Here is a 27,482-nt window from a genome sequence, read left to right as displayed (position 1 = left end):
GGTGGGACCAGTGCCTAAAGCAATGTACTACAACATTAAAGATGACGTCTCAGGCCATACACTGATATCAATAAAATCAAAATTGGACCAAATATGTGGAAATTATGCATCAAAATGTAGATATTTGCCCATACAAATGCATAAAAGTTAAAAAAATCCAAATTGATCATTTTCAGGATAATCCGCATAAGCTTCTAGTATGTTATTAGCAATATGACCTGGATTCTAAAACTGCCGGGAGACCATCTCTGTTGTTCCTCAGTTACAAATAATGACGTCATATAAATAATCACTGCCGAATTTCGTTAAATGAAAATTATAGCTATACCACGAGTCTCACATACACATGAGTTACATGTAATGAAAGGTTATTAAATGTATTATGATTCACCTAAACATTAATTGTAAAAAAAATGTACGGTTTAAGAACTATAAACAAAGAAATAACCCTTTTTATGAAAAAAGTAGGTGTATATCAATTTTATAGCTAAATTAAAAAAGGTAATTAAATGTTGCGTATATTATCAGAAAAAACAGTTATTCAGCTTTAGGATACTGCTTAAATTTTAGATTTCCATTAAAAACTGAGAAAGTTATGCAAAAAGAACTAAAGCGCGCCATCAATTCTACCTACAACTACAACGGGCTCATATTATGCAATGTACAGTCCTAAGTATCGGGCAAGAAATGAAAGTACAGAACGTAAAATGAAATTCATTCATTCATTTAATGAATTCAAATGTAATTTTTGACCAACACATATATAAAAAAATAAACCGGCCAAGTGCGAGTCGGACTCGCGTTTCTAGGGTTCCGTACATAAATCCGACTCACGCTTGACTGCACATTTCTAATAGGTTTTCCTGTCATCTATAGGTAAAGAACTATTTTGTGTACTTTTTTCAAAATTGTAGACCCAGTAGTTTCGGAGATAAAGGGAGAGAATGCTAATTTTTTGGCTATTTTCTTCAATAACTTCGAACCTAATATGTATTTTTAAATTATAAAAAAAAGGTCCATCTTTGGGTCACTAATTTACATATGTGTACCAAATGTCAACTTAATTGGTCCAGTAATTTCCCAGAAAATAGGCTGTGACAGACGGACAGACAGACAGACGCACGAGTGATCCTATATGGGTTCCGTTTTTTCCTTTTTAGGTACGGAACCCTAAAAACGACAGTTTTAGGTAAGTACCGTAGTTGCCCGTCATTTACAATACACGGATACAATATATACAATATATAGAAGATTATTGTATGCAATTTGTAGCAAAATGGAGTATTCCTAAATTCTCCAATACTTTGTAGTCTCTTCAATAGGTACTTCGGTACTTCAATACAATGTATGTAATTATACTAATTATATGTGGCTCAGTGAACGTTAATGTAAACCGACTTACCTACTCAACTATTAGGTATAATTTGTTGAAAATATATAATGTAACAGCATTTGAAGACGCACTGAACTCAAATTTAATACGATATTGGTAATTGATATACGTGAATGCGACTCATTTTTAAATTAAACAAAAATGTGAGTGGGGACACATTTTTTTTTCGTTTTAACATTAGAGGTTTAACCTATAGATGACAGGAAAACCTATTAGAAATGTGCAGTCAAGCGTGAGTCGGATTTATGTACGGAACCCTAGAAACGCGAGTCCGACTCGCACTTGGCCGGTTTATTTTTTTATATATGTGTTGGTCAAAAATTACATTTGAATTCATTTTACGTTCTGTACTTTCATTTCTTGCCCGATACTTAGAACTGTACATTGCATAATATGAGCCCGTTGTAGTTGTAGGTAGAATTGATGGCGCGCTTTAGTTCTTTTTGCATAACTTTCTCAGTTTTTAATGGAAATCTAAAATTTAAGCAGTATCCTAAACCTGAATAACTGTTTTTTCTGATAATATACGCAACATTTTATTACCATTTTTAATTTAGCTATAAAATTGATATACACCTACTTTTTTCATAAAAAGTGTTATTTCTTTGTTTATAGTTCTTAAACCGTACATTTTTTTTACAAATAATGTTTAGGTGAATCATAATACATTTAATAACCTTTCATTACATGTAACTCATGTGTATGTGAGACTCGAGGTATAGGTATAATTTACATTTTACGAAATTCGGCAGTGATTATTTATATGACGTCATTATTTGTAACTGAGGCACAACAGAGATGGTCTCCCGGCAGTTTTAGAATCCAGGTCATATTGCTAATAACATACTAGAAGCTTATGCTGATTATCCTGAAAATGACCAATTTGGTTTTTTTTTAACTTTTATGCATTTGTATGGGCAAATATCTACATTTTGATGCATAATTTCCACATATTTGGTCCAATTTTGATTTTATTGATATCAGTGTATGGCTTGAGACGTCATCTTTAATGTTGTAGTACATTGCTTCATCGTCCGACTTTTGGTTTGGTTGTAAAACCCAAATAATCGAATATTTTTTTACGTCATATTTATTTTTTTGTAAATTTCTCTTAAACTGTTGCATATTTTGGTACACACTGTATAAATGAAATATAGTTTATTTAATTGGCTTTCATTTAATACCCCACACGTGTATGTGCCATGCATAGTTTGGGTGCAGTATGCAATATTCGCAACGAAGCGGGAGTCATTATGATGACGTCATTCCGCTGAAGTAGATGGCCGGCGCCGCTGTCTCCCGGCAGTTTTGGAGACCCAATGCCATGCCCAACAACATACTAAAAGTTGGTAGCGGTTTCCGGCTCTGAACTATATTCCCATAAGGCAGTGCACTATATGTATATATATATATATATATATATATATATATATATATATATATATATATACATATATATATATATGTAATATAATGCCCGTGTTACAACAACGCTATAATTATGCAGCAACTACATACATTATATATATTTTTTTTTTTCATGAGAATTAACTACTTATGCCATTTAGTTTACTTAAATGTACTTAGCCATACCCCGAAATTAACGGAATTCAATAATAACACTGTTTATATACACTAGTTACGAAAACCCCTTGCAGTGCTGACGAAGTAGGTATATATGCAGGTGCACGTTGGTAACGTAAGTATTAGGTATGTCCCAGAGCCACCTTCAATCTTACTTGCTTCCAAGCAACAGAGGTGATAATGAATAGAGTTGGCCACTATGGTAGGTACTGGTAGTCACCGGTAAGTATATATCTACATGAAGGGGACGACCGCTGCGCCATACAAACGTAGTCCCCATTTTCCAACAAACCTGTCTATTAGCAGGACCACTAAAGCAATCGAAGGTACTTCCGTAGCGGACGTCAACGTGAACGCTATGAAGAAGTCCACTCCGAGATGCTCCGACATCCTGATCAGGCCATCGAACACCAGAGCGCAGGACATGAATGCGATAACGAGAAACAATACAGTTTTTCGCAAACCTTTGGTTTTAAATATCATTAACAAACTTTCATCTTGCTGAGTGAATGATTTGGCGGCAGCCTGAAACAAAATGTAGACAATTATCATTAGTCAATGTACCTCTACAATTAATTTTAACAGATCATATGATATCTTACAATTTTACAATGAAAACTAATTGATTAGGTTATCTATGGTTTGTAGTCTAGTCCAATTCTTTAGGTAAAGATTATGAATTTGTACCTACAGATTTTTAGGGGATTCTGCCTGCCTAGCCAAGGTTACAATCGCTATCGCTTCGACAACGAAAAGCTTTATGTCTCTCTATCACTCTTCCATATTAGTGCGACAGTGACAATTGCGTTTCGATCGCTACGGAGCGTGAGCGATTGGCATCTTGGCTACGCGGCCTGTTCTATTCCATGTATACCTACCATCCATATATATGTAATACCAAAACCACTGCAATTAGTTGGGCATAAGTCTATTAAAAAAATGTCAGCTAGCTCCATAGAGAAAACTTTCACCTCAGTTGCTAAACAAGGTGCTTTGATGCTGAAAAACAGTGAGGAAAATTTGATTTTACTGCGAGAGTAAGACAAAATGTGACGTTCCACGGGTAATGGTACCTACCTTATGGTGACCGCCGGCGCTTACGTCGCGCACCGCAGTACAGTCGCCATCAGATATATCGGAGCGGCCAAGGTGCTCACAAATATCGGAACACGCCTCTATTGTCAGGGTGTTAGAGCGCGTGTTCAGATATTGTGAACACCTTGGCCGCTCCTATATATCTGATGGCGACTGTACCTATGGTACCTGTACCTACTTACCTATGAAAGCAATAAATAACTGATTATATGTGACGTTCCATGGGAAAAGATACCTTATGAGGGTTTCTAGTATCGGAGATATTAAATGTTTTGTAAAAAGGTGAAAAATGCTCAATTTTTTTTTATTGGGTTATCTGAAACCTTAATGCTTAACGTTTGTTTACCTGTTTTTATTTTTGTTATATGTTAGTTATAAGCCTAGTAATGTCGTCTCAGAGTTTAGTAGAAAAGGTACCTTATGGAAAAGTCATTGAAAATTCCCAAAAATAACTAGTCAATACGGGAAAAGAAGTTTGGTAGAGATTTTGTTTATTAAAACCATAAACATAATTAATAACAAACTTACAATAAAAATTAACCTAAACCTGGTAGAGAACTGTATTAGCATTCTGAAAAACTAATTTGATAATTTCAGTTCTGGTCGAAGGGCCTAGCAAATATTATAACCGTACATCGACCGACATTACAAATCCAAGTAGCCTGCTATTATATACCAAAGTTACTCTCGTCAAGTCTTTCTTAACTAGAGTAATCTTCATTTCGTTTGGTCGCATGCAATAAATCTGCCATTGGTTTGCTGAAAAATGCCAATACCCGACGCATTGCCATAGGGGATATCTGAGGTCATCGAACCTCAAAGCCCCTTGTCTTCAATGGCAACCAAAATATATTGATAGCAAATAGACGATTTATACCATCTTTACCCCAAAATATTATTAGTTTATCCTAACTGTTCCATCATCATCATGCCTCATCATGTAACTTAACCACAAGGTACCTTTTCTTTACATACAAATTATAGGTCTTTTTTTTAATTATTATGACGAGGAACTAATTAAATTTGTGGCAGTTTAATGTAAATTAATATTTTCAATTCATAAAAGATAAACTTCAATGTAATTGATGTTTTGTAGTGATGTATTATTAAATTTATAATCATAAGGTACCTTTTCTTAAATTTATGGAGCAAAGACCGTTATTGTTATGTAAGTTTAAAGTGGCATAAGAGGTTAAATATAGTATTTAGTTGCGGTTTTAGGACTTATTTCATTTGAATGACAGAATTACTTTCATATGTGCTTAGAAAAATAGATTGTGGGTCACATTAAAAGTAAAAAATATTCAATTTCGTGATTTTACATGAAAAAGTCAGAAATTACATTTTCACGTCTATATAAATCGGTATTTTTTTTTGCTTAAACTGTCTCTCAGAGTCGTTTTCTAATAGATAAATTTAAATCTTGAGAGCTCATTGCAATCAATCGTGAAAATGAAACCAAACTGTATTTTCAAGAGATTGGTTAGTATACACATAAATCAGTCGATATCAAAGGTTTCCATTTATATTACAGAACAAGTCGCAACATTTTTTTAATCTCAGGAGTCTAAGGTATTATTATTTGTAGTCAACTATGTAACTTACTTCAGGAACATAGTTTTTTAGGTGGCTAAACTTAAAACTTCTCTATCGTAAAGTTGCTCATTTTACAACATTATTTTCAAAAAATAATATCTCTGTAACTACACAACTTAGGAGGTTGATCTTTTGTGTTATCGATAGCTTATTTATTTTAGATTACTGGGATATGCATAACTCCATACCCGCCACAAGGTACCTTGGACAATGGGACGTCACATATACTGATTAGTATTGAGCGGCAGTGTTAATAATAGCGTAAGCACCAACCGCCACAAGGTAACTTTACCCGTGAAACGTTACAAATAACTTTGAAATTATAGTGGCATTTCAAAGTCCGGTCTTTAATTAGTACTTATACCAATTTGGGACAGTTGCATTCAGCCAACTACGAGTATGGTTTCGTCATCAACTCTGATTGAGCGGCCTCCGACTGAGACTGACACAGCGACTGCAGACTGCAGGGCTGTCGGGTTTGGTCTGGGACTGGAACTGGGAGTATGTCTGGGAATGGTATGAGTAGCTATCTATACTGTTCTTAATTATTACGTTACCTACTAAAAATGTTACTTACTATAAATTCATCGAGGATCTCTTGCGAAATTTTAGTTTTGTTGACCCTTTCAAATTTATGAACTATTTTTACAGCTTCATCAACTCGCCCTTTGGATACCAACCACCTGAAAATAATGCTGAATATTGAAATACTTACGAAAACGAACCTAACAACTACTCAAGGTAAGTATTAGGTACTGCCTATACAACGTGATCAGGAGGAACCCGAAAGATTTTAACAGTGTACTTAATGTATTCTTGTTACCTAAGTCTCGCCTACTTGCAGAGTAAATATATATACTTATACTATTATATACCAATTAAAAAAAATACATGTTTTACTTAGAGCAAAACGCCTTTTTGGTGGCGATGTTGCTACTATGAGGCCTATATTACGGCCCCAATTTCATAGAAAAACCGCAAATCGATGTACTTACAGGTTAGCCATTTGGCACACGTATTCTAGAGGTCAAAACAAAATTTTTGAGCCCCAGTTCCTAAAAAAAATCCCTTAGGAGGGGAGTGCCGAGTCATTGTTTTTTTGTATATGGGAAAAACAATTTTTTTTTTAGAAACCTGTCGTGTGTGGTATTATATGAAAGGGCTTTTTGAGACGATACTAAAAATATACCACTTCATTACATTTCAGCCATTTTTTTTTAATTAAAGCAAAAATAATTTTCAAAACTTACCTAGTTTGGGCTCCTCCAGATACGATATGGCTGTTTTTTTTTTTGTACAATATACCACAAATGATACGTGATATCCTCATATCTAACCTTAATAAAACGATTTTGAACATAATTTTTCAATTTTACTAAGTGATACAGTCCTACTTCATCAGTACATTCCGTATTGCATAATTCCTTCTTTTGGCCTCAGAAATGCATGGTTAAAATCTTTCGGGTTCCTCATGAGCACCTTGTATAAGGTAGACGGTCTTACCCGACACTCTCCGGGACCAGGAAGGGAGTAACCAGAGCAACCAGCATGGGCAGCGAGGTGACCAGGATGAAGGTCTTCCAGTCGCTGAACCACAGCGCCAGCCACGGCAGCGCCACGCAGCCACCGCCGAAGTACAGCGCAATCGACATGTTGGCCACCCAAGACCGATGCTTTACGCCAACGTACTCCAACGCTGCAACAAAATAACGAACTACTTACTGTAGGTACTTTCAAACAATTAAAAACGAAGCGCATTATATGCAAATATAGAACATAGTTATGATAGGAATTATTGACGCAGATAAAGTAATCTTCCCAATTTGCCACTAACTAAATTCAGGATAAGGTTTTAACGCAGAAGGGCAGGCAGGGTGAAACACCTCTGTGTCCGAGCAACTTACACGGAGCACTAACACTAAGCAAGCGAAGCATTGCTAGGCTTTCTGGAGCTGGGTTAGTTAGAGTACGCAAAATATGCCCAATGGATTTCGAATGGCGGAAAGTCTCAGGAAAATAAACTGTAGTAATTACTAAGTTTTCTTACAGAACAATCTATGGGGGTTACTTTATGGTACGTACAGTTTTAGCAGCAGCAGTTACTATGCGGGCGAGGTGTTCAAAATTACCTTGACGCGCTCTTATTCTCTTCAATAAAGTCGCGTCATGATCATTTTGAACAACTCGCCCACTTAGCAACTATTGCTGCTGACTGTACATAAGAAACCTACAGGAAGCGCAATTTTATTGGTACTCGAGTTACGATTAACACAGCCTAAGTGTGACCTCTAAAATGACACTAAATACTGAATAATTAAAGGTCAAACATTGTCAATCTTCAAGAAACTTAACACTTAGCTGAGGGGGGGTTCTTTGATAATAGGACTTATTTATTTATTTAAGACTATCACTCCAACTTATTAAACAAAGTCCCCCGCCCCGTCTGTCTGTTTGTGTGTATGTATGTTCGCGATAAACTCAAAAACTACTGAACGGATTTTCTTGCAGTTTTCATCTACCAATAGAGTGATTCTTGAGGAAGGTGTATAATTTGCTAAGGTTTTGGTTTTGTGTAAGCCGTGCGCATCCGAGGCGGGGCGCTTAAACCTATATATTACCTATATATTCTTCTGTTCGTCGAATTTATAACGTTTGAATCTCGTCCCTATCTATGGAGCTCCCAAGTCAACTCAACCATAATGAATTCATTCAATAACTAGCTTGTAAAATTTCGTACCACGGAACTCTGATGAAAAGCTCTGTATTACGTCACGATTGTATTAATATATCTACTTTATATTTAGATAAAGATAGCGCGATTAGCGATAGGACCAAAGCCGGCAGAATACTAAACGCGTTTATTTTTTTTTGTTTTGTTGTCCAATTTATTCATGATCTCACTATGTATACGAACGTGTCAGATTTATGGCTCGTACTCTGTCAACTGTCGTAACACGTACTCGTACCTACACATAAAATTAGGTATGCTAAATAGGTACTTACCTACATATAATATTTGCACTCATACACATCGTACAATTCATTAGGCATGGTAATTAAACTGAGGAGTAGGTACACTAGGTACCTATCTCACATGTCTTGCAAATGGTGACATTCGTTTAAATGATGACTCACGCTAAACGGGGCCGTGCCCGGGCCGAGGCGTTGACATGTCACGTTCTATGACGGCTGATCGGTGATCACGTGGTGCTTTCCACGTAAAACGACGCGCCGGAAGCTCCGGCCCGGCCCCGGCCCGGTCTAGCGTGAGTCAATCTTTATTCTCCTTTCTTACCAAGGATATATATAAATAGAAAACAGCCGTCACAAGACATTCCAACCAGGAAGCGGCACACGGAGAAATCCCAGAAACCGGTAGTAAAGGTCATGGCCACGCCGCCGACACAGCCGAGAATGTTAGACACTGCAACACGTAAGTATAAACATTCTATTAGACATTTGGAAAGAAAACGCAACAAAACATAAGTAATTTAATAGTAGTAAGTAACTTAGAAACCGACTGTCAAAACTTCAAGAAAAAGATCGTACTCCCATCTTAAAGGCCGGCAACGCACTTACAACCCCTCTGGTGTTGCAGGTGTGACAATAATCTCCAATTCCCTTCTTCAAAATAAATACATAAATAAGTAAAAACTACGTAAAATACACTCGGAAGAGATTTCAATTGTCTACATCTACTCTCTATGTAAAAAACGTCTAGAACTCGCTGAGCGACATGCGGAAATGAGCTTTAGGGAGCGTAACGTTTTAAATACTACACCCTCGAATCCGCTCGCAACATCTTCCACGTAGAAGTCACCCTCACGCCTTCAGGTAGGTACATATATTGATTGGTACATCATCAACTAATCGTCTTACTTCCTTACCTACCTACATAACATCCCTTTAGAAATGATTCATTTACTCGTATATTTAACTAAAATTTTCTTGAAGGTTACCAAATGTCGCCATCAAATATATCGGAAATGTTTGCAAATACATATCTGAACAAAGCAGCAAGCTGCTCTAACATTTAAAGTATCTGATAGCTAAGCGTAAAGTATTTATTTTTTATTTACTATTTCTAATCGTAAAGTGTATGTTACAATAATCACCGAGCAACGCAGGTATCCGTCCGAACCTATCGGCGAAGTATCCGAGGAGTATTCCGCCCAGCATGGAGCCCAGAATGCTGATGGTCTGGGACCACGGCACCAGCGCCGCACGGCTGCACACCCACTCACGCTGCAAACACAATTACCTATTCATGATTTTCATCACAGACAAATAGTTAAAACAATTGCATATACATAAAGGTAGCCTAGAAACTAACACAGTTTTATTACGTAGCTTAGCTATTTATAGTTACCGATGTATTTTGTAATAGACTAATAGTTATTACTAATTATGTATATAAAAATAATTTATTTACTAACAAGATCGTACTCTAGACAACGGTATTACTAAACGAAATTAATAACTAGGTTAACTTTAAAATAGGCCCTTGAGGCATTATTGTACCAAGGATGCTGGCGGCATTTCCTCGCTGTATCGCAATGCTGATACGTTGTGCGAGGTAGACGCCAGCGCTTCCGTCACCATGCAGTTACGTCAACCAGACGCGATTTCTGCGAACAACTTGTGCGCGCTGGGACCCCATGGATCTAGAGTTTCAACTCCAAATGGTACAAAATGGTCCTCTCTACCGAGACTCTTATATTTGTTGCGTTTTAAAATTTAGGCGCTTTCCGCCGCTCCACCCGCTTTTACATTAGTCCGTTGGAGGTGGGACGGAGCCAGTGTGTCTACGCAGGTATATGTAGCATCCCACACTAACATCTGTCCCAAACTCCAAGAAACTAAGGACACCCCATCGGGCCCCCTGCCATCACCCCTGAATTATCAGCCAGTCGGCTCAAGAAGAGCAGGCACATTGATGGTGGCAAGAGACCGACGGATTATGTCATTCAGTGAGGCATGTCTCGAAAAACGGTTGCACTTTTTGACAAGATAAAATCCATGGTGTCCCACGTCGGTCCACGTCCGTGCCTGAAGAGCATATGTGTGGCGTAGTACGCACCGGAACCCTGAGTCGCAAACCAGACGCCAGTCTAAGGGCGGTCGGATCCAAGAAAGTACCAGTATTGGGCGAAGGATGGGCATGTGGCCCGTAATCAGCTTCCCGGGCTCCGACCGCCAAAAGCCTCGCGCGATCTGGACCTGTACAGTTGTTAATAGACTAATATAGTTACATCAAACCATTGATGTTTGTATTTTTCGAAATATTAATTAGTCTTAAATTACAAGCAGGAAAATCAGTACATAATATCGTATCTTACCTTATTGTTTTCGGAGGCCCTTCGACCCATAGGGATCTTTTGTGCAATTACCCCCTAGAAAAGATCTAAAGGTCAGCTACTCAAGAGCTTTTCCCACCATATCCATGTGTAGGATGATAGAGCTCATGGGTATAGCGTTTTAAAGTCCTTTGGTTCCAGATATCAGATATCCTGCTCCAAAGTCCTTCATTCTTTGTCTGGCGAGGGCGTGGGCGTAAACCCAGACACCAAAATAAATGTTAAGTAATTAACTGTCACACCCTACTCAGCTAGCGCTAAGTACATAGGTATACCTTCTTCACATTACACAATGTGCAACAAGAGAGCAGTTGGTTTTTGCTAGCCCCGGGCGGAGCCCAAATCTTTTGCTTGAGATAGCTAGGACGACCTAGGTACCTACTAAAAGCGAGAGGAACTGAATGGCACATACCTCAGTAGAGACGGTAGAATATGGTATGTCATCGAAGAGGAACTCCCACCCATTCTGGCAGGGGATGGTGGGCGAACCGGGCGCGGGCGGCAGCAGCGTCTCCAGCACCTCGGTCCAGTTGGCGGCGAACACGACGCAGCGCTCGAACACACCCTCCGCGCTCGCCGGGATCGACAGATTTCGCCTGACCAACACTACTAACTTTTACGTATTCTGGAGGCATATACCTACAGTTTTTAAAAATATGATGCCTTCTTAGTTACCAATTTATTTTCAATCTCAGGGCTACCATTTCTTCAAATTCTATCGAAAATATACCGAATATCGAATAAGAACCTAAGTATTCATCTACCCACCGCAGGGTGATTTCGCGTGTATAATTTATGTTATAATAAGGACTCGAATGTTTGAAGAACACGGCTAAATTGTTTACCTAGTATGAGTTTTCCACTAGGCAGGCTAATATTTTAGTCACACTTTTTGAAACGGCTTAAAAATACACCAAAAAGTCTATCTATTATCAAATTTAAACGTCAGGTTTAGTGATATTTATAAGGAATATAGGAGTAGGTAAGCTGTATTACAATCTAATATCTGTATTACAATTAGAAGTCGCGAGCGCGACGGTGAGTTTTTTTGTATTTTGCTAGGTTAATAATAGTAGATTGTGTAGTGTAATACCTAATAGTAGAAGTAAAATAGACCCTGATCTGAGCGTAGTGAGGGATCCAAGTGATAACGCCCGAAGTGGAAATAATTTTACTGCTTTTCATATCACCTATGAGAAAATTATCATGTTTCAAAACATTATTTAAACTAAAAAAAATGTAAGGTGCAGGGGGGCAATTCATAGACATAGAACAGAAAAAGTACCACTTAGATCCCTCCTATAACAGGGAAGAAAAAGCCCCTTTCCGAAGAGCTGATGTGAAATAATTAAATGCGGCAAGGTCTGAAACCTTCGCAACGCTCAAGATTCCACTTTTTTAATCACTCGCAACTCTGATGATATTTAAGGCTTATTATTAACCGGGCAACTGAAATATTCAACAGGAACTTTCATTGGGCATATAATAATATAATTTGGCTGTGCATTAATATTTTAGCGCCAAAAAATATATTAGCCTCAAATATAATCATCATATTATTAAAAAAACTGGCAGCAAAATCAAGCCCCCAAAAAAAATTATAGGGATCTTAAAGTGATAGGTTGGCGACTAAAATAATAAATTGGCAACTAATATTGTAAAGGGATCATAAAATTTAGTTGTCATCTAGTTTTTCACCTCTAAGTAATCAACTATAGTCATAACTGAGCATGTCGTTTCAGCTAAGGTAGTATTTTACTCACTCACTCTTTACACAAAACACCTCAAATTAATTTACCAATACGAAATGGTCAGTACACTTATAGTCGAAATTTCTAATCCTGAAACGCCTAATGGCCATTATACCATTAGATCTTTAAATTTTTAATGACTAGTTTCAATAGTTACCACTGTGTTCTGCTAGAGTCAACGAATAGGTGTGACGACGAGCAAAGCGAGGAGTGTTAGGTTGACCGTGTAATGACCAACAAAATATTTTAACACAACTTCATTTTTGAATTAATAGATAGCCGTTTTCTTTTTAAAATGTGCTTCATAAATGGTCTCCAATATAATAATTCAGTTGCCAAATAAATACTTGGTACCTGCCTAAATATTATCAAGAGCTGTAACGGCATTAAAATAAAACTCATATTGATATATTTTAAGGCTCCGTTTTTGTTGCCAAACTATTAATTTTAGTACCCATTTCTAGTTTTTTAAACTACCCAAATTCGATTAATTAGTTGACCGGTTAAATACGTGCCGATATTTAATACATTACAAATATGAATAAAAAGCGCTGTAAAATCTAATACCTAATTAGTTAGGTAATATTTTTTACGAGTTATGACGCTGATATTCGGCGAATACGAATATTCGTATTTCTTTTTATTAAAGTATTTGCATCACAAATCGGGTTCGTTGTGCTAAATTCGGTTCCTACCCGTGCACCACAGCACACACAGAACTGAGTACTGACAATACTTTTCAGCCGCGACTGCTGAAACTATTTACAAACGAACTGCACTTTCCGATGCGACGCGAACAGCGAAGTGTGTGTGTGTGCAGTTGGGACACAGCCTGTTAAAACCAACCACCGAACCGAACGTGTTGAATATTTCACAACATTAAGATACTTAAGGGTAAATTTATATTATTCTACCTATATAGTGATCCTATATGTAGCTGAGTGTATCTGTAGGTATCTACCTTAGGTCCCATCCTAGGCCATCGAGTTCAGGGACCCGGCACCAGTGCTCGTAGGGCGTGACCGTGATGAACAAGTGGCTCATGTACACAAATGCCCATAAAAACCCGAAGGGCAGCATCCCTACGAAGAGAAGTCGCTGGTAGATTCCCATCTCTCCCACATCTTTGATAACTGCTTGAAGTGCTGCACTAAAATCTTTTGGTTCTGCCGAAGTAACTACCTATAAATTAACAACATAATTGATCCCCGACTTGATCAGTGATTATTATTCCATCAGAGTATAACAACTGACTTTCTCCCAGATTAAGAGGTATTGATTACCTTATTTTTCGAATCTAAATCCATTTTTAGTTATTAAACAAACGACTACGACTGCGATGTAAGTCTTAACGAAAAGCCCAGGGGCTAATGAAGTAATAACTTAAAATTCCTTATCATAATTTAAAAATATTAATAGATAAACATTAATACGTTAGATTCAATTAATCATTTTAATCCATCGATTTGAAATTAGTTGCCGTGTGACGCATTTCAGATTACATTATACCTAAGCTACTAAAGCTACTCTCGTACTTACTTATCTTCGACTCCTTCAAACGTATCGCTCATCTCCTCATCTCAGTGATCGTTAATTTTCCAGCAATTTTGGTGCAGCATTGTTAGTTATTTAAAAGCATCTGTATGCCCTACTCTAGGTGGAATAGATAATTAGGGTTAATAACAGTAATATTCACCTGAACCATTCCTCTCCCTAGAAAAAAATTTAAGAAAATCCTTTATTTTTACTATGCTGCACCAAAATTGCTGGAAAATTAACGATCACTGCTCATCTCAAACATAATTCCTAACTAGTTGAAATTGAAATTTATTTATTTGCTTTAAATGTAGTACAATTGTGGTGTTACAATGGTCGAGTGAGCGTACATTCAGACTTTAATAAGTCATGCAAATTATTTCCTTAATAGCTAAATTATTTCTAGACTTATAATTACTATTTACATATTTAGCTTAAACATTAACGATGATTACATGTAAACAGATAAAAAAGGAAAAAGTAAGAGAGAACCATCAATTTTCAATTTAAAAATAGAATTCAAAATAAATTAACATAATTTAGCAAGTTTATAATATAATATTTTAAAATATAATGACATTCATAAAATAAAGAGATTTCAATAACCGTTAAATTTAATTAAAATATAAATTTTATTGCGTAAAAAAGAGTATAAAAATGTCAGAAATTTCAAATATACAATTAAATTAATCAGTTAAAAACAATAAATCACTAATGAAATAAATAATAAAATATACAAGGTTTTACTATATAAATTAATAATACTATTTTAATAGTCTGTTTGAACATTATCGCAATTTAAAAAGTCTTTTTCACCTCAGCAGCTCGAACAAGGGTACTTTGCTTCTTAAAAACAGTGAGCAAAATGCGATTTTGCTCACTGAGTCATTTTGTCTCACTCAGTGAGCAAAATCGCATTTTGCTCACTGATTGTGTCTCACTCAGTGAGCAAAATGCGATTTTGCTCACTGAGTGAGACAAAATGACATTCAAGTGACCTTTATAGTCATTTCAACATGCGGGGTCTAATACAAGTTCGATATACTTGGGTTCTATTATCTCTGTCCCTCTAGGTATGTTCTCACTGCTTAGGGTGAAAAATTTTGTGTACTACACGAGATCAAAGTTATTTACATCTCGTGCGCTTTTGAATCCCTTACTACGCTCAAGATTCTAAATTAGATTCACTCGCTACGCTCGTGAATCTATTATAGAATCTTTCGCTTGCACGGGACTCAAAATAAGCACTCGAAGAAATACCAAACTTTGATCTCTTGTTGTACAAATAACTATTAAATTGTAGTAACACTTTTGGGTCAGGTAGGCGTACAATTTGTTTTTAAATCTATTAAGGGGTAGTTCTTTAATGTCCTCCGGCAGCTTATTGAATATTTTAATGCACATCGCATAACAGCAACTATTTTTCATTTTTGTGTTTGTTTTTGGTAGGACTAATCTGTTGGGGTATCTTGTATTGAAGTCGGTTATTTCCCCCTTTTTTTTAAACATGTCGGGGTGCAATTTTACAAAGACACATACTTCATATATATACAGTGAATGTATTGTTAACAACTTTAATTCGACGAATAAGTTTTTGCAAGATGTCCGCTGCGAGGTGTTACACATTGCCCTGATACACTTTTTTTGGGCTATAAAGGTACGATCTATATGCGGAGAATTGCCATAAAGCAATATTTCGTATCTTAAATTGGATACCACGAATCCATGATATGCTTTAAGGACAGTGTTTTTATCAGATATTCTTGATAAGCGCAATAAAACGTATGAAAACTTATTAATGCTGGTACAGACTTTATCAACATGCATGCTCCATGTGCAACGGTCGTCTAGAACAATACCTAGAAACTTGGTGCTATCACATTCTGTTAAAGTTTGATCATTGTAAGTCAAACTAAGTTCTTCTTTTTTACCCCGTTGATTAATAAATTGGATATATTTGGTTTTTTCGACATTGACTTGTAAGCTGTTATCATTTAGCCATTTCATTATGGTAGCGATAGTTTCATTAATGACCTGGTTGTAATTTTGCGTTGAGGTATCAGATATGACAACGGATATGTCGTCTGCAAATAGTGTACACTCGTGTTCTGTAATTGTGGGCAGATCATTAATATATAACAGGAATAGCAAGGGTCCTAAGATGGTTCCTTGAGGTACTCCTACTTTGTTGTTTTTTGTATCCGACCTGTATTGTTTTTGAATATTATCATTGTCCAGATCTGTGATTTCTACTGTTTGACGTCGACTGCTTAAGTAACTCTCTAGCCATGAGTAGGCCAAACCTCTTATGCCATATTTCTCGCATTTGTACAATAGAAGTTTATGAGAGACATGGTCAAACGCCTTACTCATATCAAAGAAAACTGCAACTGTATTGTCTCCTTTATCTACATTATCCACTATTTTATTAATTATGTTGAATGTAGCCAATGTTGTAGACTTACCTTTTTGGAAGCCATGTTGTTGGTCACATATTATGTTACATTTATTTAAGAAGCTCATTAGTCTAGTAAACATAGCTTTCTCTATTATTTTTGCAAATATAGGTATAAGGGTAATTGGTCTATAGTTACCTAATTGTATTTTTTCCCCAGCTTTATAAATAGGCTTTACGATAGACACTTTTAGCACTTCAGGGAATATGCCTTGTTCAAACATTAGGTTTATTAAATGAGAAAGGATTGGAGCAATGATATCAGCTGTTAACTTAGTTATTTTTGTCGTAATCTCATCGTAGCCTACAGATTGAGTATTCTTAAGTTTTCTTATGATATTGGCTACCTCTGTTGAATCAGTAGGAGAGAGAAACATGTTTGAATTGTTATGTTTTAGGACATGATGATACTGTCTTAAGTTTATGTCAGAGTTGGAGTTTTTATGAGTTATGTTGATGAAATAGTCATTGAATGCATTTGCAATATCTATTGGCTTATTTATTATTTTATTATTGTAATTTATTTCATTAATCTTTCTAGCTTTAAAACTATCACTCTGTTTTGTTTCTAATTTAATTATGTCCCAGCTAGCCTTAGAAATATTCTTGGCATTATTTATGTAATTTCTGTTTGATATTTGCCTAGATGTATGCATACATTTTTTTAATATTTTATTATATTTATTATAGTTTGCTCTATCTTCAGGTGTTTTGTTTTTGTAGTACAGGTATCTCAAGTGTCGTTTAGTTTTTAAAGCCTTTCTCAAGCCTTTCGTGATCCACTTCGTATTTGTGTTAGATTTTTTAATCCTGACTCTGAATTTTGGAAAACACAGGTTAAATAGTAAAGTATACATCTCGTGAAAAGTGTTAAAAGCTATATTGGCATCAGGTTCATCGTAAACTTCACTCCATGAAATATTTATTAGGCAATTACAAAACTTTTCAACATTTTCTTGGTTGAAGTCTCTTTTCATTGCGTAAACGTAAGTAGGGGGAAAAATATTCCCTAGGTTTGGTATACTAAGTAATTGGCCTGTATTATGATCCGAAAGGCCCAGGGGACGCACTTCGCCTATGGCATTTGGAGTATTAGATATAATTTGGTCTATACACGTATGTAACCTTGTAGGTGCAATAATATGCGCTTTGAAATTAAAATTATCTAGGATTCTTACAAACTCTTTTAGTGGTTTGGCAGGCTTTAGGAAATTAATATTGAAATCGCCTGTTATTACTACCTTCTTTTTTGATTTTTTTACTAAAATTTCAAGTAGACTCTCAAATTTGTTTAGAAATATATCAATAAATGAATTAGGAGTTCTATAAATGCAAATAATGATGCAGTTAAGTGTGTCAATTTCACATCCACAAGCCTCGAAGTGCAGCTCCTGTTTAAAATCTTATAGAAAATTAAGTGGTTTACTCTCTAAAAGTAGTCTCTTATCAGGATACATGTCCCTCCTCTTTTTTTGGGTCTCGAAAAGGAAGTTGTTAATTTAAAGCCGTTAACATTGATGTTTGATTCGTTACCTTGTTCGACAAATGTTTCAGATAGACATATTACGTCTATGTATTTTCCCTCGTTAATATGCAGATCATTTAGTGTAATTTCAAGCAAGTCTTTTTTACCTAACAACCCAGCTATATTTTGGTGTAAAATTAGAAAAGAATTAGGCTTCTGTGATTGCGACTCCTTGGTCAAGAAAAAACTCGTTTTCGAGTCAGTTATTAATACTCGTATTAATATCCTTCTTCTCCCCCCTCTCGATTATAATACACAGTTATTTGTTTTACAAGGGGGCAAAGTTGTTGTTTAACCTCTCGTGCTAATATTGATACCCAGCAAGTGAAATATTCCAAAATTGAACCACGAGCGTAGGGGGTCATCCATTAATTACATCACACGTTTAGGGGGAGGGAGGGGGTCAAGAAAATGTGACATGTTATGACAAGGGGGAGGGGGGAGTCACAAACTTTGTGACGTCACTTTTAACTTCATCAGTAACCGAAAATGTATTTAAATTATTTTATTTGCTATACAGTTAAATAACAAGTTTTTGAAACGATAATCGTTTTTATTCGTTTAATTTTATTTCGTAATCAGTTTTGGGTTATATTAGGTCATTACCTATGAAATTGGCGTTTTGTTCGGAGAATTTCAACGAAACACGAATTTCCATACAATTAATTTTGCGGATATTTTTTTGATGGCTAATTCAAACCAAACAAAATTTTTCCAGTAATTTTTGACACCTTTAAGGTATGTTTTCAATATCTCCATTTCTTGAAAATTGGTACCATTAGAAAAATATAAGTAATTTTAATACTCGAACCGACAGCACATGAAAAGACCTATTTTCAAGGCTTAATTCTGAACACTTAACAATAAAAAATAACAATTAATTGCTGTCAAGCAGTTTGGCGAAATCATATTGTAGTTTTATTGTAATTGTGTATGTACTTTTGTAAAAAAAAAAAAACTAGGATCAGACTTATATCTATGAACAAAAACGCCAATTTCATAGGTAAGGACCCAATAACATTACTAATATATCTTTTGTCAAAAATATTTTGATAAAATATTAAATAAATATTTGCCGATTTCGTTGAAGAAATGTGACGTCACACCAGGGGAGAGGGGTTTGCCAAATGTGACCAAGTGTGACAAGGAGGGGGGGAGGGGTAAAAAAACCTAGAAATTCGTGTGACGTAATTAATGGATGACCCCTAGCGAGTGGTTCGAAAAATGGAATCTTGAGCGTTGCGAGGGTTTCAAGGCACGAGAATTAAACGAATTTTGCCACCGAGTGAAAAACAAAAAAATTCACCACACCAACACAAGGAAAAACTAACTGTAAAATATCAAACAAAATCAAAACAAATCGATTCAAAATGAATGTTATACTGAGAAATACTCTAAGCCTAATTAGCCGCCAATTATCAAAAAAACCGGCTAAGTGCGAGTCGGACTCGCGCACGAAGGGTTCCGTACCATTACGCAAAAAACGGCAAAAAAATCACGTTTGTCGTATGGGAGCCCCACTTAAATATTTATTTTATTTTGTTTTTAGTTTAAAGACTCATTTATTGTATAATAAGTGTTAAAAAATTAATATAAAACTAAAATTAACTACAACTAAAAACTAAAGCTAAAAAATTAAAAATACTATCAAAATTTTGCGCCCTTGGTAAGGTGCCCATCACGCAGGCAGCGTTCCCTCGCTGGATTGCTATGGCCAATCTTTGCGCGAGAAAGCTGCCTGCGCGAGGGTCACCTGTGGCCTGCCTTAGGCGTTTGCTGAGCTCCTTGTGGAGCCCCCGAGCCCCCCTACCCCACGGACCTAGTGTCAAGACGCCGAAGGCTACAAATTCGTAGTGTGCGCCGAGACAACTATATTTGTTCGCCTTAAAACGTTCTCGGACGTCAGCCGCCGCCGCGGCCTGTTTGCTGGTGGCTGAAATGTAGGACGCCCAGGGCCGGATTAACCCTAAGTCAAAGTAGGCAACTGCCTAGGGGCCCCGCCTCGGCCAGGGGGCCCCGGCGGCTCAGCGCGCACCAAATAATATTTTGTTCCATAGGGTCAAAATTCATGCGTAATTTTTTTATTATTATAAAAATTTATATGCTTTGTTATTGTTTTTATCGACCCATTTAAATTAATGAAATACCTACTGTAATCAAATTGAAGCAATACGTTACAGTTTACGGGGCGTATTGTGCGTACCTGTTGTAAAGTTGTAATAATAGGGGTTTTCGGGAAAAAAGGTTCACTTTTTTTCGAACAACCAACAACTTTTGGGTTATTTCGACTCTGAATCACGAGGACTATTGATTAAAACAAAGAAAAAGAAAGTAGACAAAACTGTCCCCAGTTTTTCATAGGAATGCTCGACCTTCAGCCTCACTTTTTACCTCAATTTACCATTGATTTGTGTTCCACATCTCCTCTACTTCAGCTTAGCCTTTGGCCTCGTAGCGCCAAGCTCGGCCTGCGGTCTCGTTTTTTAATACAATGGGCATTGCTGGTTCGTGTCTGTGCTCAACTATTTATCCTGAAGCCTGATGAAGCACGGCTTTGACTTCGCATGAAAGCTCGCCTCACTGGGGCACTTCGGACTTTTAGGCCCAAATGAAGATCGATACCCAGCCTTTTAACACGCTTTCACAATTTGCGATATTGTTAACCCTTCAAGTGGCGCCAGCGAAAACGCGAAAAGTAGTCAAGTGGCGGGGCCCCGGTGGGTGGTCAGCGCAGATTAAGAAAATTTTACAAAATCGTCGATTTAAGCTTTTTTATGTTTGAAAGTATATTAAATCACATATTGTTAGAATCAGAGTTATATAGGCTATTTGAATATAGCAATTAAATTATTCTAATGTTTATACATTTGGCCAGACCTAATCATACTCCGGAAGAATGACAGTTTTCCAGCTTCCTTGTTAAAAATGACTGCCACCATAAAACTAATTGATTATTGGAGGTAATTGCTATTTAATTATCAAAGGAAGACTTTTATCTTTAAGATTAAATCAATAAAAGGGACCTAAGATACAATTTCTTTTACAAAACAACCTCTTAATAAACGAGACTGACCTCGGACTAGGCGGTCGCTCCCGAATCAATGGTCCTCACCAACAAATTTTATACCAAGTGTTTTTGTATTTCTTATGGTATGCTATCCTTCTCTAACTCGCTAACTGAAGGGTTAACAAAAAATTTCGCGCTCGCTGCGCTCGCGTTTATATTTTGGTTCTTTAGTTGACCCTGTATCTACATGTTAGCTTGACTGGTGAATGAGTAGAGTTAGACCAAGAAAAGTCTGCAATGATTTTGATAGCATACGCAGTGCAAGTGTTATTTATACGTCATCATTTCATAGAAGTTTTAACGTTTAAAATAACACTTGCACTGCGAGTGCTATCAAAATTGTTGCAGGCTTATCTTGGGTCGTTTCTCAAAAAGTTGGCACCGCCATGTTAAAATTCATGTTTTACAAAAATATTGCATTTTCGCATTTTTTTAAATTGGGATTGTTAAAAGGCAACTTAATCTATTAGAAAATGTGGAAGGGAAGCAATTCCTTCAATTAGTTTAGAAGATATAGGCGTTTGAAATTCAGGTGAATGATATCAAGGACAGGTGAAAGATATTTTGTCTCCAGGTTATCGATAGTAGAAGCAGGTTATTGAGAAATAAGTACAAATTCCAATGAAAATATTGACAGGTTATCGAGAGGCGTCATTAACCTGTGTCCGTTGCCGTTAACCTGGTTTCTTGTCATCATTCACCTGAAATGAGTGTCATCCACCTGTCCACCACATCATTTTCAATGCCCTCTAAAAATAATCGAAAAATGTGTCATTTTCTCTAAAAAGGGACCTTATTGTCCACTACGATGATTAAAATTTTGGATTCTGACCCACTTAACCTTCGATACGATTCCCAATTTAACAACAAGTTTCTGTGAATAAGTAAACATTCAATCTTGCTGTCTATTAACCCTGGCAGTACCTAGTGGAACTCAGGTTTGGTGCAACATAGGCACCTGCAGTTTTGGTCATCCAACTCGTCTTGGTGAGCACTTGGGAGAACAGAACTAAAGATAGAGCCGATGCTGGCTGGACCATCGCAGTACCTAGTGGAACTCAGGTTTGGTGCAACATAGGCACACGCTGTTTTGGTCATCCAACATGTCTTGATGATCACTTGGAAGAGCAGTACCCAAGATAGAGCTGATGCTGAATCCTCGCAGTACCTAGTGGAACTCAGGTTTGGGGCAACACAGACACACGCTGTTTTGGTCATCCAACACGTCTTGATGAGCACTTGGAAGAGCAGTACCCACGATAGAGCTGATGCTGAACCCTCGCAGTACCTACTGGAACTCAGGTTTGATGCAACATAGACACACACTGTTTTGGTCATTCGACACGTCTTGATGAGGACTTGGGAGGGCAGTGCCCAAGATAGAGCTGATTCTGAACCCTCGCAGCACCTAGTGGAACTCAGGTTTGGTGCAACATAGGCACACGCTGTTTTGGTCATCCAACACGTCTTGATGATCACTTGGAAGAGCAGTACCCAAGATAGAGCTGATGCTGAATCCTCGCAGTACCTAGTGGAACTCAGGTTTGGGGCAACACAGACACACGCTGTTTTGGTCATCCAACACGTCTTGATGAGCACTTGGAAGAGCAGTACCCAAGATAGAGCTGATGCTGAACCCTCGCAGTACCTACTGGAACTCAGGTTTGATGCAACATAGACACACACTGTTTTGGTCATTCGACACGTCTTGATGAGGACTTGGGAGGGCAGTGCCCAAGATAGAGCTGATTCTGAACCCTCGCAGCACCTAGTGGAACTCAGGTTTGGTGCAACATAGACACACGCTGTTTTGGTCATCCAACACGTCTTAATGAGCACTTGGAAAAGTGGTACCCAAGATAGAGCTGATGCTGAACCCTCGCAGTACCTAGTGGAACTCAGGCTTGGTGCAACATAGACACACGCTGTTTTGGTCATTCGACACGTCTTGATGAGCACTTGGGAGAGCAGTACCCAAGATAGAGCTGATGATGAACCCTCGCAGTACCTACTGGAACTCGGGTTTGATGCAATATAGACACATGCTGTTTTGGTTATTCGACACGTCTTGATGAGCACTTGGGAGAGCAATACCCAAGATAGAGCTGATGATGAACCCTCGCAGTACCTACTGGAACTCAGGTTTGATGCAACATAGACACATGCTGTTTTGGTCATTCGACACGTCTTGATGAGGACTTGGGAGGGCAGTACCCAAGATAGAGCTGATGCTGAACCCTCGCAGCACCTAGTGGAACTCAGGTTTGGTGCAACATAGACACACGCTGTTTTGGTCATCCAACACGTCTTGATGAGCACTTGGAAAAGTGGTTCCCAAGATAGAGCTGATGCTGAACCTTACCTTATGGAAATAAATTTAATAATAACTAACTACAAAACATCAATTACATTGGAGTTTATTTTTTTATGAATTGAAAATATTAATTTACATTAAACGCCACAAATATAATAAGTTCCTCGCCTCGTCATAATAATCTTAAAAAATAACAATAATTTGCATGTAAAGAAAAGTAAGTAAAGTGGTTAAGTTATGATGTATCAGGATGATCAGTAGGTATGCTATACAATTCTCTACCAAACTTTAGGTATTTTTGGGAATTTTCCATCACTCCGCCACCTTTTCTGCTAAACTTTGAGATGACATTACTAGGCTTATGTAACTTATAAGGGGTCATCCATTAATTACGTCACACGAATTTCTGGGTTTTTTTACTCCTCCCCCCCTCCTTGTCACACTTGGTCACATTTGGCAAACCCCTCCCCCCCCTGGTGTGACGTCACATTTCTTCAACGAAATCGGCAAATATTTATTTAATATTTTATCAAAATATTTTTGACAAAAGAAATATTAGTAATTTTATAACCCAAAACTGATTAAGAAATAAAATTAAACGAACGAAAACGATTATCGTTTCAAAACCTTGTTATTTAAATGATAATTAGCATGTAAAATAATTTAAATACATTTTCAGTTACTGATGAAGTTACAGTGACGTCACAAAGTTTATGACTCCCCCCTCCCCCTTGTCACAACATGTCACATTTTCTTGACCCCCTCCCTCCCCCTAAACGTGTGATGTAATTAATGGATGACCCCTAACAATACTCTTTAATAGAAAAAAACCGATTTCTCAACCGAACCGGGTCAAGGTCCCGGTCCGGGTCTGAGTCCGGGTCCGAGTCCGAGTCCGGGTCCGGGTCCAACACCAGGTCCAGGATCAGGTCCAGGTCTAGGTCCTGGTCCAAGTCCAGGTCCGGGTTCAGGTTCAGATAAGAGCCGGGATCCAGGTCCAGGTCCGACTCCGGGTTTGAGTCGAGGTCCAGGTCCGACTCCGGGTCCGAGTCACAGTTCGGGTGCAAGTCCGGGCCCGAGTCTGGGTCCGGGTCCCAGCCCCAGTCCCAATCCAAGTCGAAATCTAAATCACCAAACGTGTACTATGCGTCGTTAAAGAGTTCTGTTCTGATCATCATCAGCAGTTCCACTTCATCGAATACGACAGTTTTTAATGAAAATGCTTGAATTTCTGATGAAAATCCAAAAGTCACTATACGCATGCCTTTAAGATTTGAGGAGTTCCCTTGATTCCTCATGGATCCCATCATCAGAACTCGAGTTTGAGAAAAAGGTGGGTTAAAAACTTATCATGCTTAACAAACATAACGAAGAAGACAAATTGCCAAACGTGAACTATGCGTCGTTGAAGAGTTCCGTTCTGATCTTCATCAGCAGTTCCACTTCATCAAATGTCAATTTTGTGAATGTATATGCTTGATTTGTAAATAAAAACACAAAAATCACTATATGTATGCCTTTAAGATTTGAGGAGTTCCCTCGATTCTTCATGGACCCCATTATTAGAACTGGGTTTTGACAAAAACGGGACCAATCTGTATGCATATACATACAATCAAAAAAAGAATTTCCAAAATCGGTCAGGTAAACAAACGTTAAGCATTGAGGTTTCAGATTATCATCATCATTCGCTTGCCCTTGCCCCATTCATTTGGGGTCGACGCAGCATGTCTTTTTCGTTTCATCCATACCTCTCTCTCTCGCCCGTCATCTCATCACACAATAAACAAAATGAGCATGTTTTCACCTTTTTACAAAACATTTTAATAAATGTCTAAAACTAAAAACCCTCATAAGGTACCTTTTCCCGTGGGACGTCACAAATCTACTTACGACATTAGTGTAACAAAATTTTTTTTTTCATAAAAACCCCAGGGAGGAAAATGGGGTCTACGTTTGTATGGAGAAACAGTTGTCCACTAACGACTTAATAAACATAATCACTGTTTGAGTATATACGTGGATTTTAAATAGTTATCGTTCACCTGCCATTACATCATTCACCTGACTTTTTTGGACAGGTTAACGAGACTTAAGACAAAAGTACACAAATTTGAATAATATGCAACTTTAACCGACAGGATAGTTTTTATTCCTAAGTTAACACACAAAAGCGATATAACCGCTATATAATTATATAGTTACGAGTATTAGTTGTGGTATCAGTGACATTAACCTGCCGCCAAATCTCATCCACCTGGCAGTTTTAGCCAGGTGGACGATATGCAGGTGATGGGGAAAATGGCAGTTATATCGCGAATACACAAAATGTATTAGCTTGATGAACTCCATACTTAGGCACATAAAACTAAACTATTGATTACGTTACATATCTTGATAGTAATGCGATAGGTTACACAATTAGCAAGATATCGACGCCAGGATAAAGAGTACTTACTCATTACAAACTACAATTTCCGATACTTTGTCGTTTGTGTTTTATTTGCGAAGCACAATAACCACGTCTTCGTCCTACCAGGTGTTAGCTGATGAGTGACGGCTTCGGCTCGTACGGAGTGAGACGGGATAGGTGCGGTGGTAATGACGTTAAATTAAGTTAATAATTTGTGTGGTTTTCATAGCTCGGAACATCAGTACCTCGCGTTGGGACACGGCAGGTTAACGGATAAACGTAGTTACAATATTTTTTTTTGTATGCAATATTTATTATATCTTTTTCAAAGTATTAGGCCTCTGTGTAAAAAGTCTCTCTAAATATGTGTTAAAATTTTATATATGAAAATTATACATAATGAAAAAAAAGTTCTAACATAAACCTATTTACAGGTGGCGGTGCCAACTTTTTGAGAAACGACCCTTGGTCTAACTCTAGTAATTTAAACATATGAAAATTCTTTATTATTAGATTGATTCTAAACATGTGGCTCGGCGTTTGGTCGTATGGTCGGACAATCGCTGTTCAGGCTCACAAAATATTAACTTATTGAAAAAATCAATTTTACGGCACCAGTTGAGCTTAGCTTTTAGCCTCGCTTAAAATTTGCCATTAGAGGTAGATAGGAAAGTGACGCTGAAGCTCACATCTTTGGTATTCCACTGGGAATTGGCCTTAAGCCTAGAGGCTCTCCCCACACTTGACGCGACGCGGAATCGGCAAAAACCGATAGAATAAAGCTTTACGTCCACGCAATAAGAGCGAAAAAGACATCGTTCTATTTGGATCGGCTCGTCCGACGCCTGAAGATTGAAATTAAAAACGCAAACTTATTTCCCTGTACTGACTATGCTGTGTGCAGAATTGACTGTAGGGGGCCCGAGCCTCGCACTGCCTAGGGGCCCCGACTTGCTTAATCCGGCCCTGAGGACGCCGCCAGCGTATCTGCGCAGGTGGCGTCCCACACCAGCGCGCGGCCCAACCGCCAGGGGATCAGCGACATCCCGTCGGGGCGCTTGCCGTCATCCCTTGCGATCTGGCCGCAGGGACGTCGGCGCTGACGAGCGCTCACCTCAGGATGTCGTTGAGCGCGGCATGACGGGATAGGCGGCCGGCGCCCGAGGAGCAGGCGAGTCCGTGGTGGCCAAGGCGATCAACAGGGGCAACACAAGACGCGCAGCTGTGGTCCACACATACATCGGCCCCGACCCGGAGTCCGATGGCAATTCTTAACGTGTTTGGATCGATGAAAGTGCCGGTGTTGGGTGATGGGTAGGCGTGTAGCCATTGTCCAGACTCTGGTCAAGTCTGGTCTGGACACAGCTAAGAGCCTTGCGCGGTCCCTTCCCGACGA

The 27,482-nt window shown here is 37.9% G+C and overlaps 1 protein-coding gene across 1 annotated transcript in view; it reads right to left on the bottom strand.

Moving 5' to 3' along the window:
• The window catches only part of LOC134805076 (solute carrier family 22 member 3-like), a 48,775-nt gene that overhangs the window by 19,322 nt on the left and 1,971 nt on the right, over nt 1-27,482 (bottom strand). The window contains exons 2-9 of the mRNA XM_063778361.1: nt 24,522-24,796; nt 13,738-13,958; nt 11,438-11,621; nt 9,784-9,913; nt 8,964-9,092; nt 7,172-7,364; nt 6,246-6,351; nt 3,270-3,502 (exon numbers count right to left, since the gene is read on the bottom strand). Coding sequence (XP_063634431.1) covers nt 3,270-3,502; nt 6,246-6,351; nt 7,172-7,364; nt 8,964-9,092; nt 9,784-9,913; nt 11,438-11,621; nt 13,738-13,958; nt 24,522-24,796 — 1,471 coding nt within the window. The remainder of the gene's footprint in view (nt 1-3,269; nt 3,503-6,245; nt 6,352-7,171; nt 7,365-8,963; nt 9,093-9,783; nt 9,914-11,437; nt 11,622-13,737; nt 13,959-24,521; nt 24,797-27,482) is intronic.

The sequence above is a fragment of the Cydia splendana genome, chromosome Z (assembly GCF_910591565.1).
Source record: "Cydia splendana chromosome Z, ilCydSple1.2, whole genome shotgun sequence".
Classification (NCBI taxonomy): Eukaryota; Metazoa; Arthropoda; class Insecta; order Lepidoptera; family Tortricidae; genus Cydia; species Cydia splendana.
The sequence above is the reverse complement of the archived record's forward strand: the minus strand, read 5'-3'. Positions and strand labels throughout refer to the sequence as shown.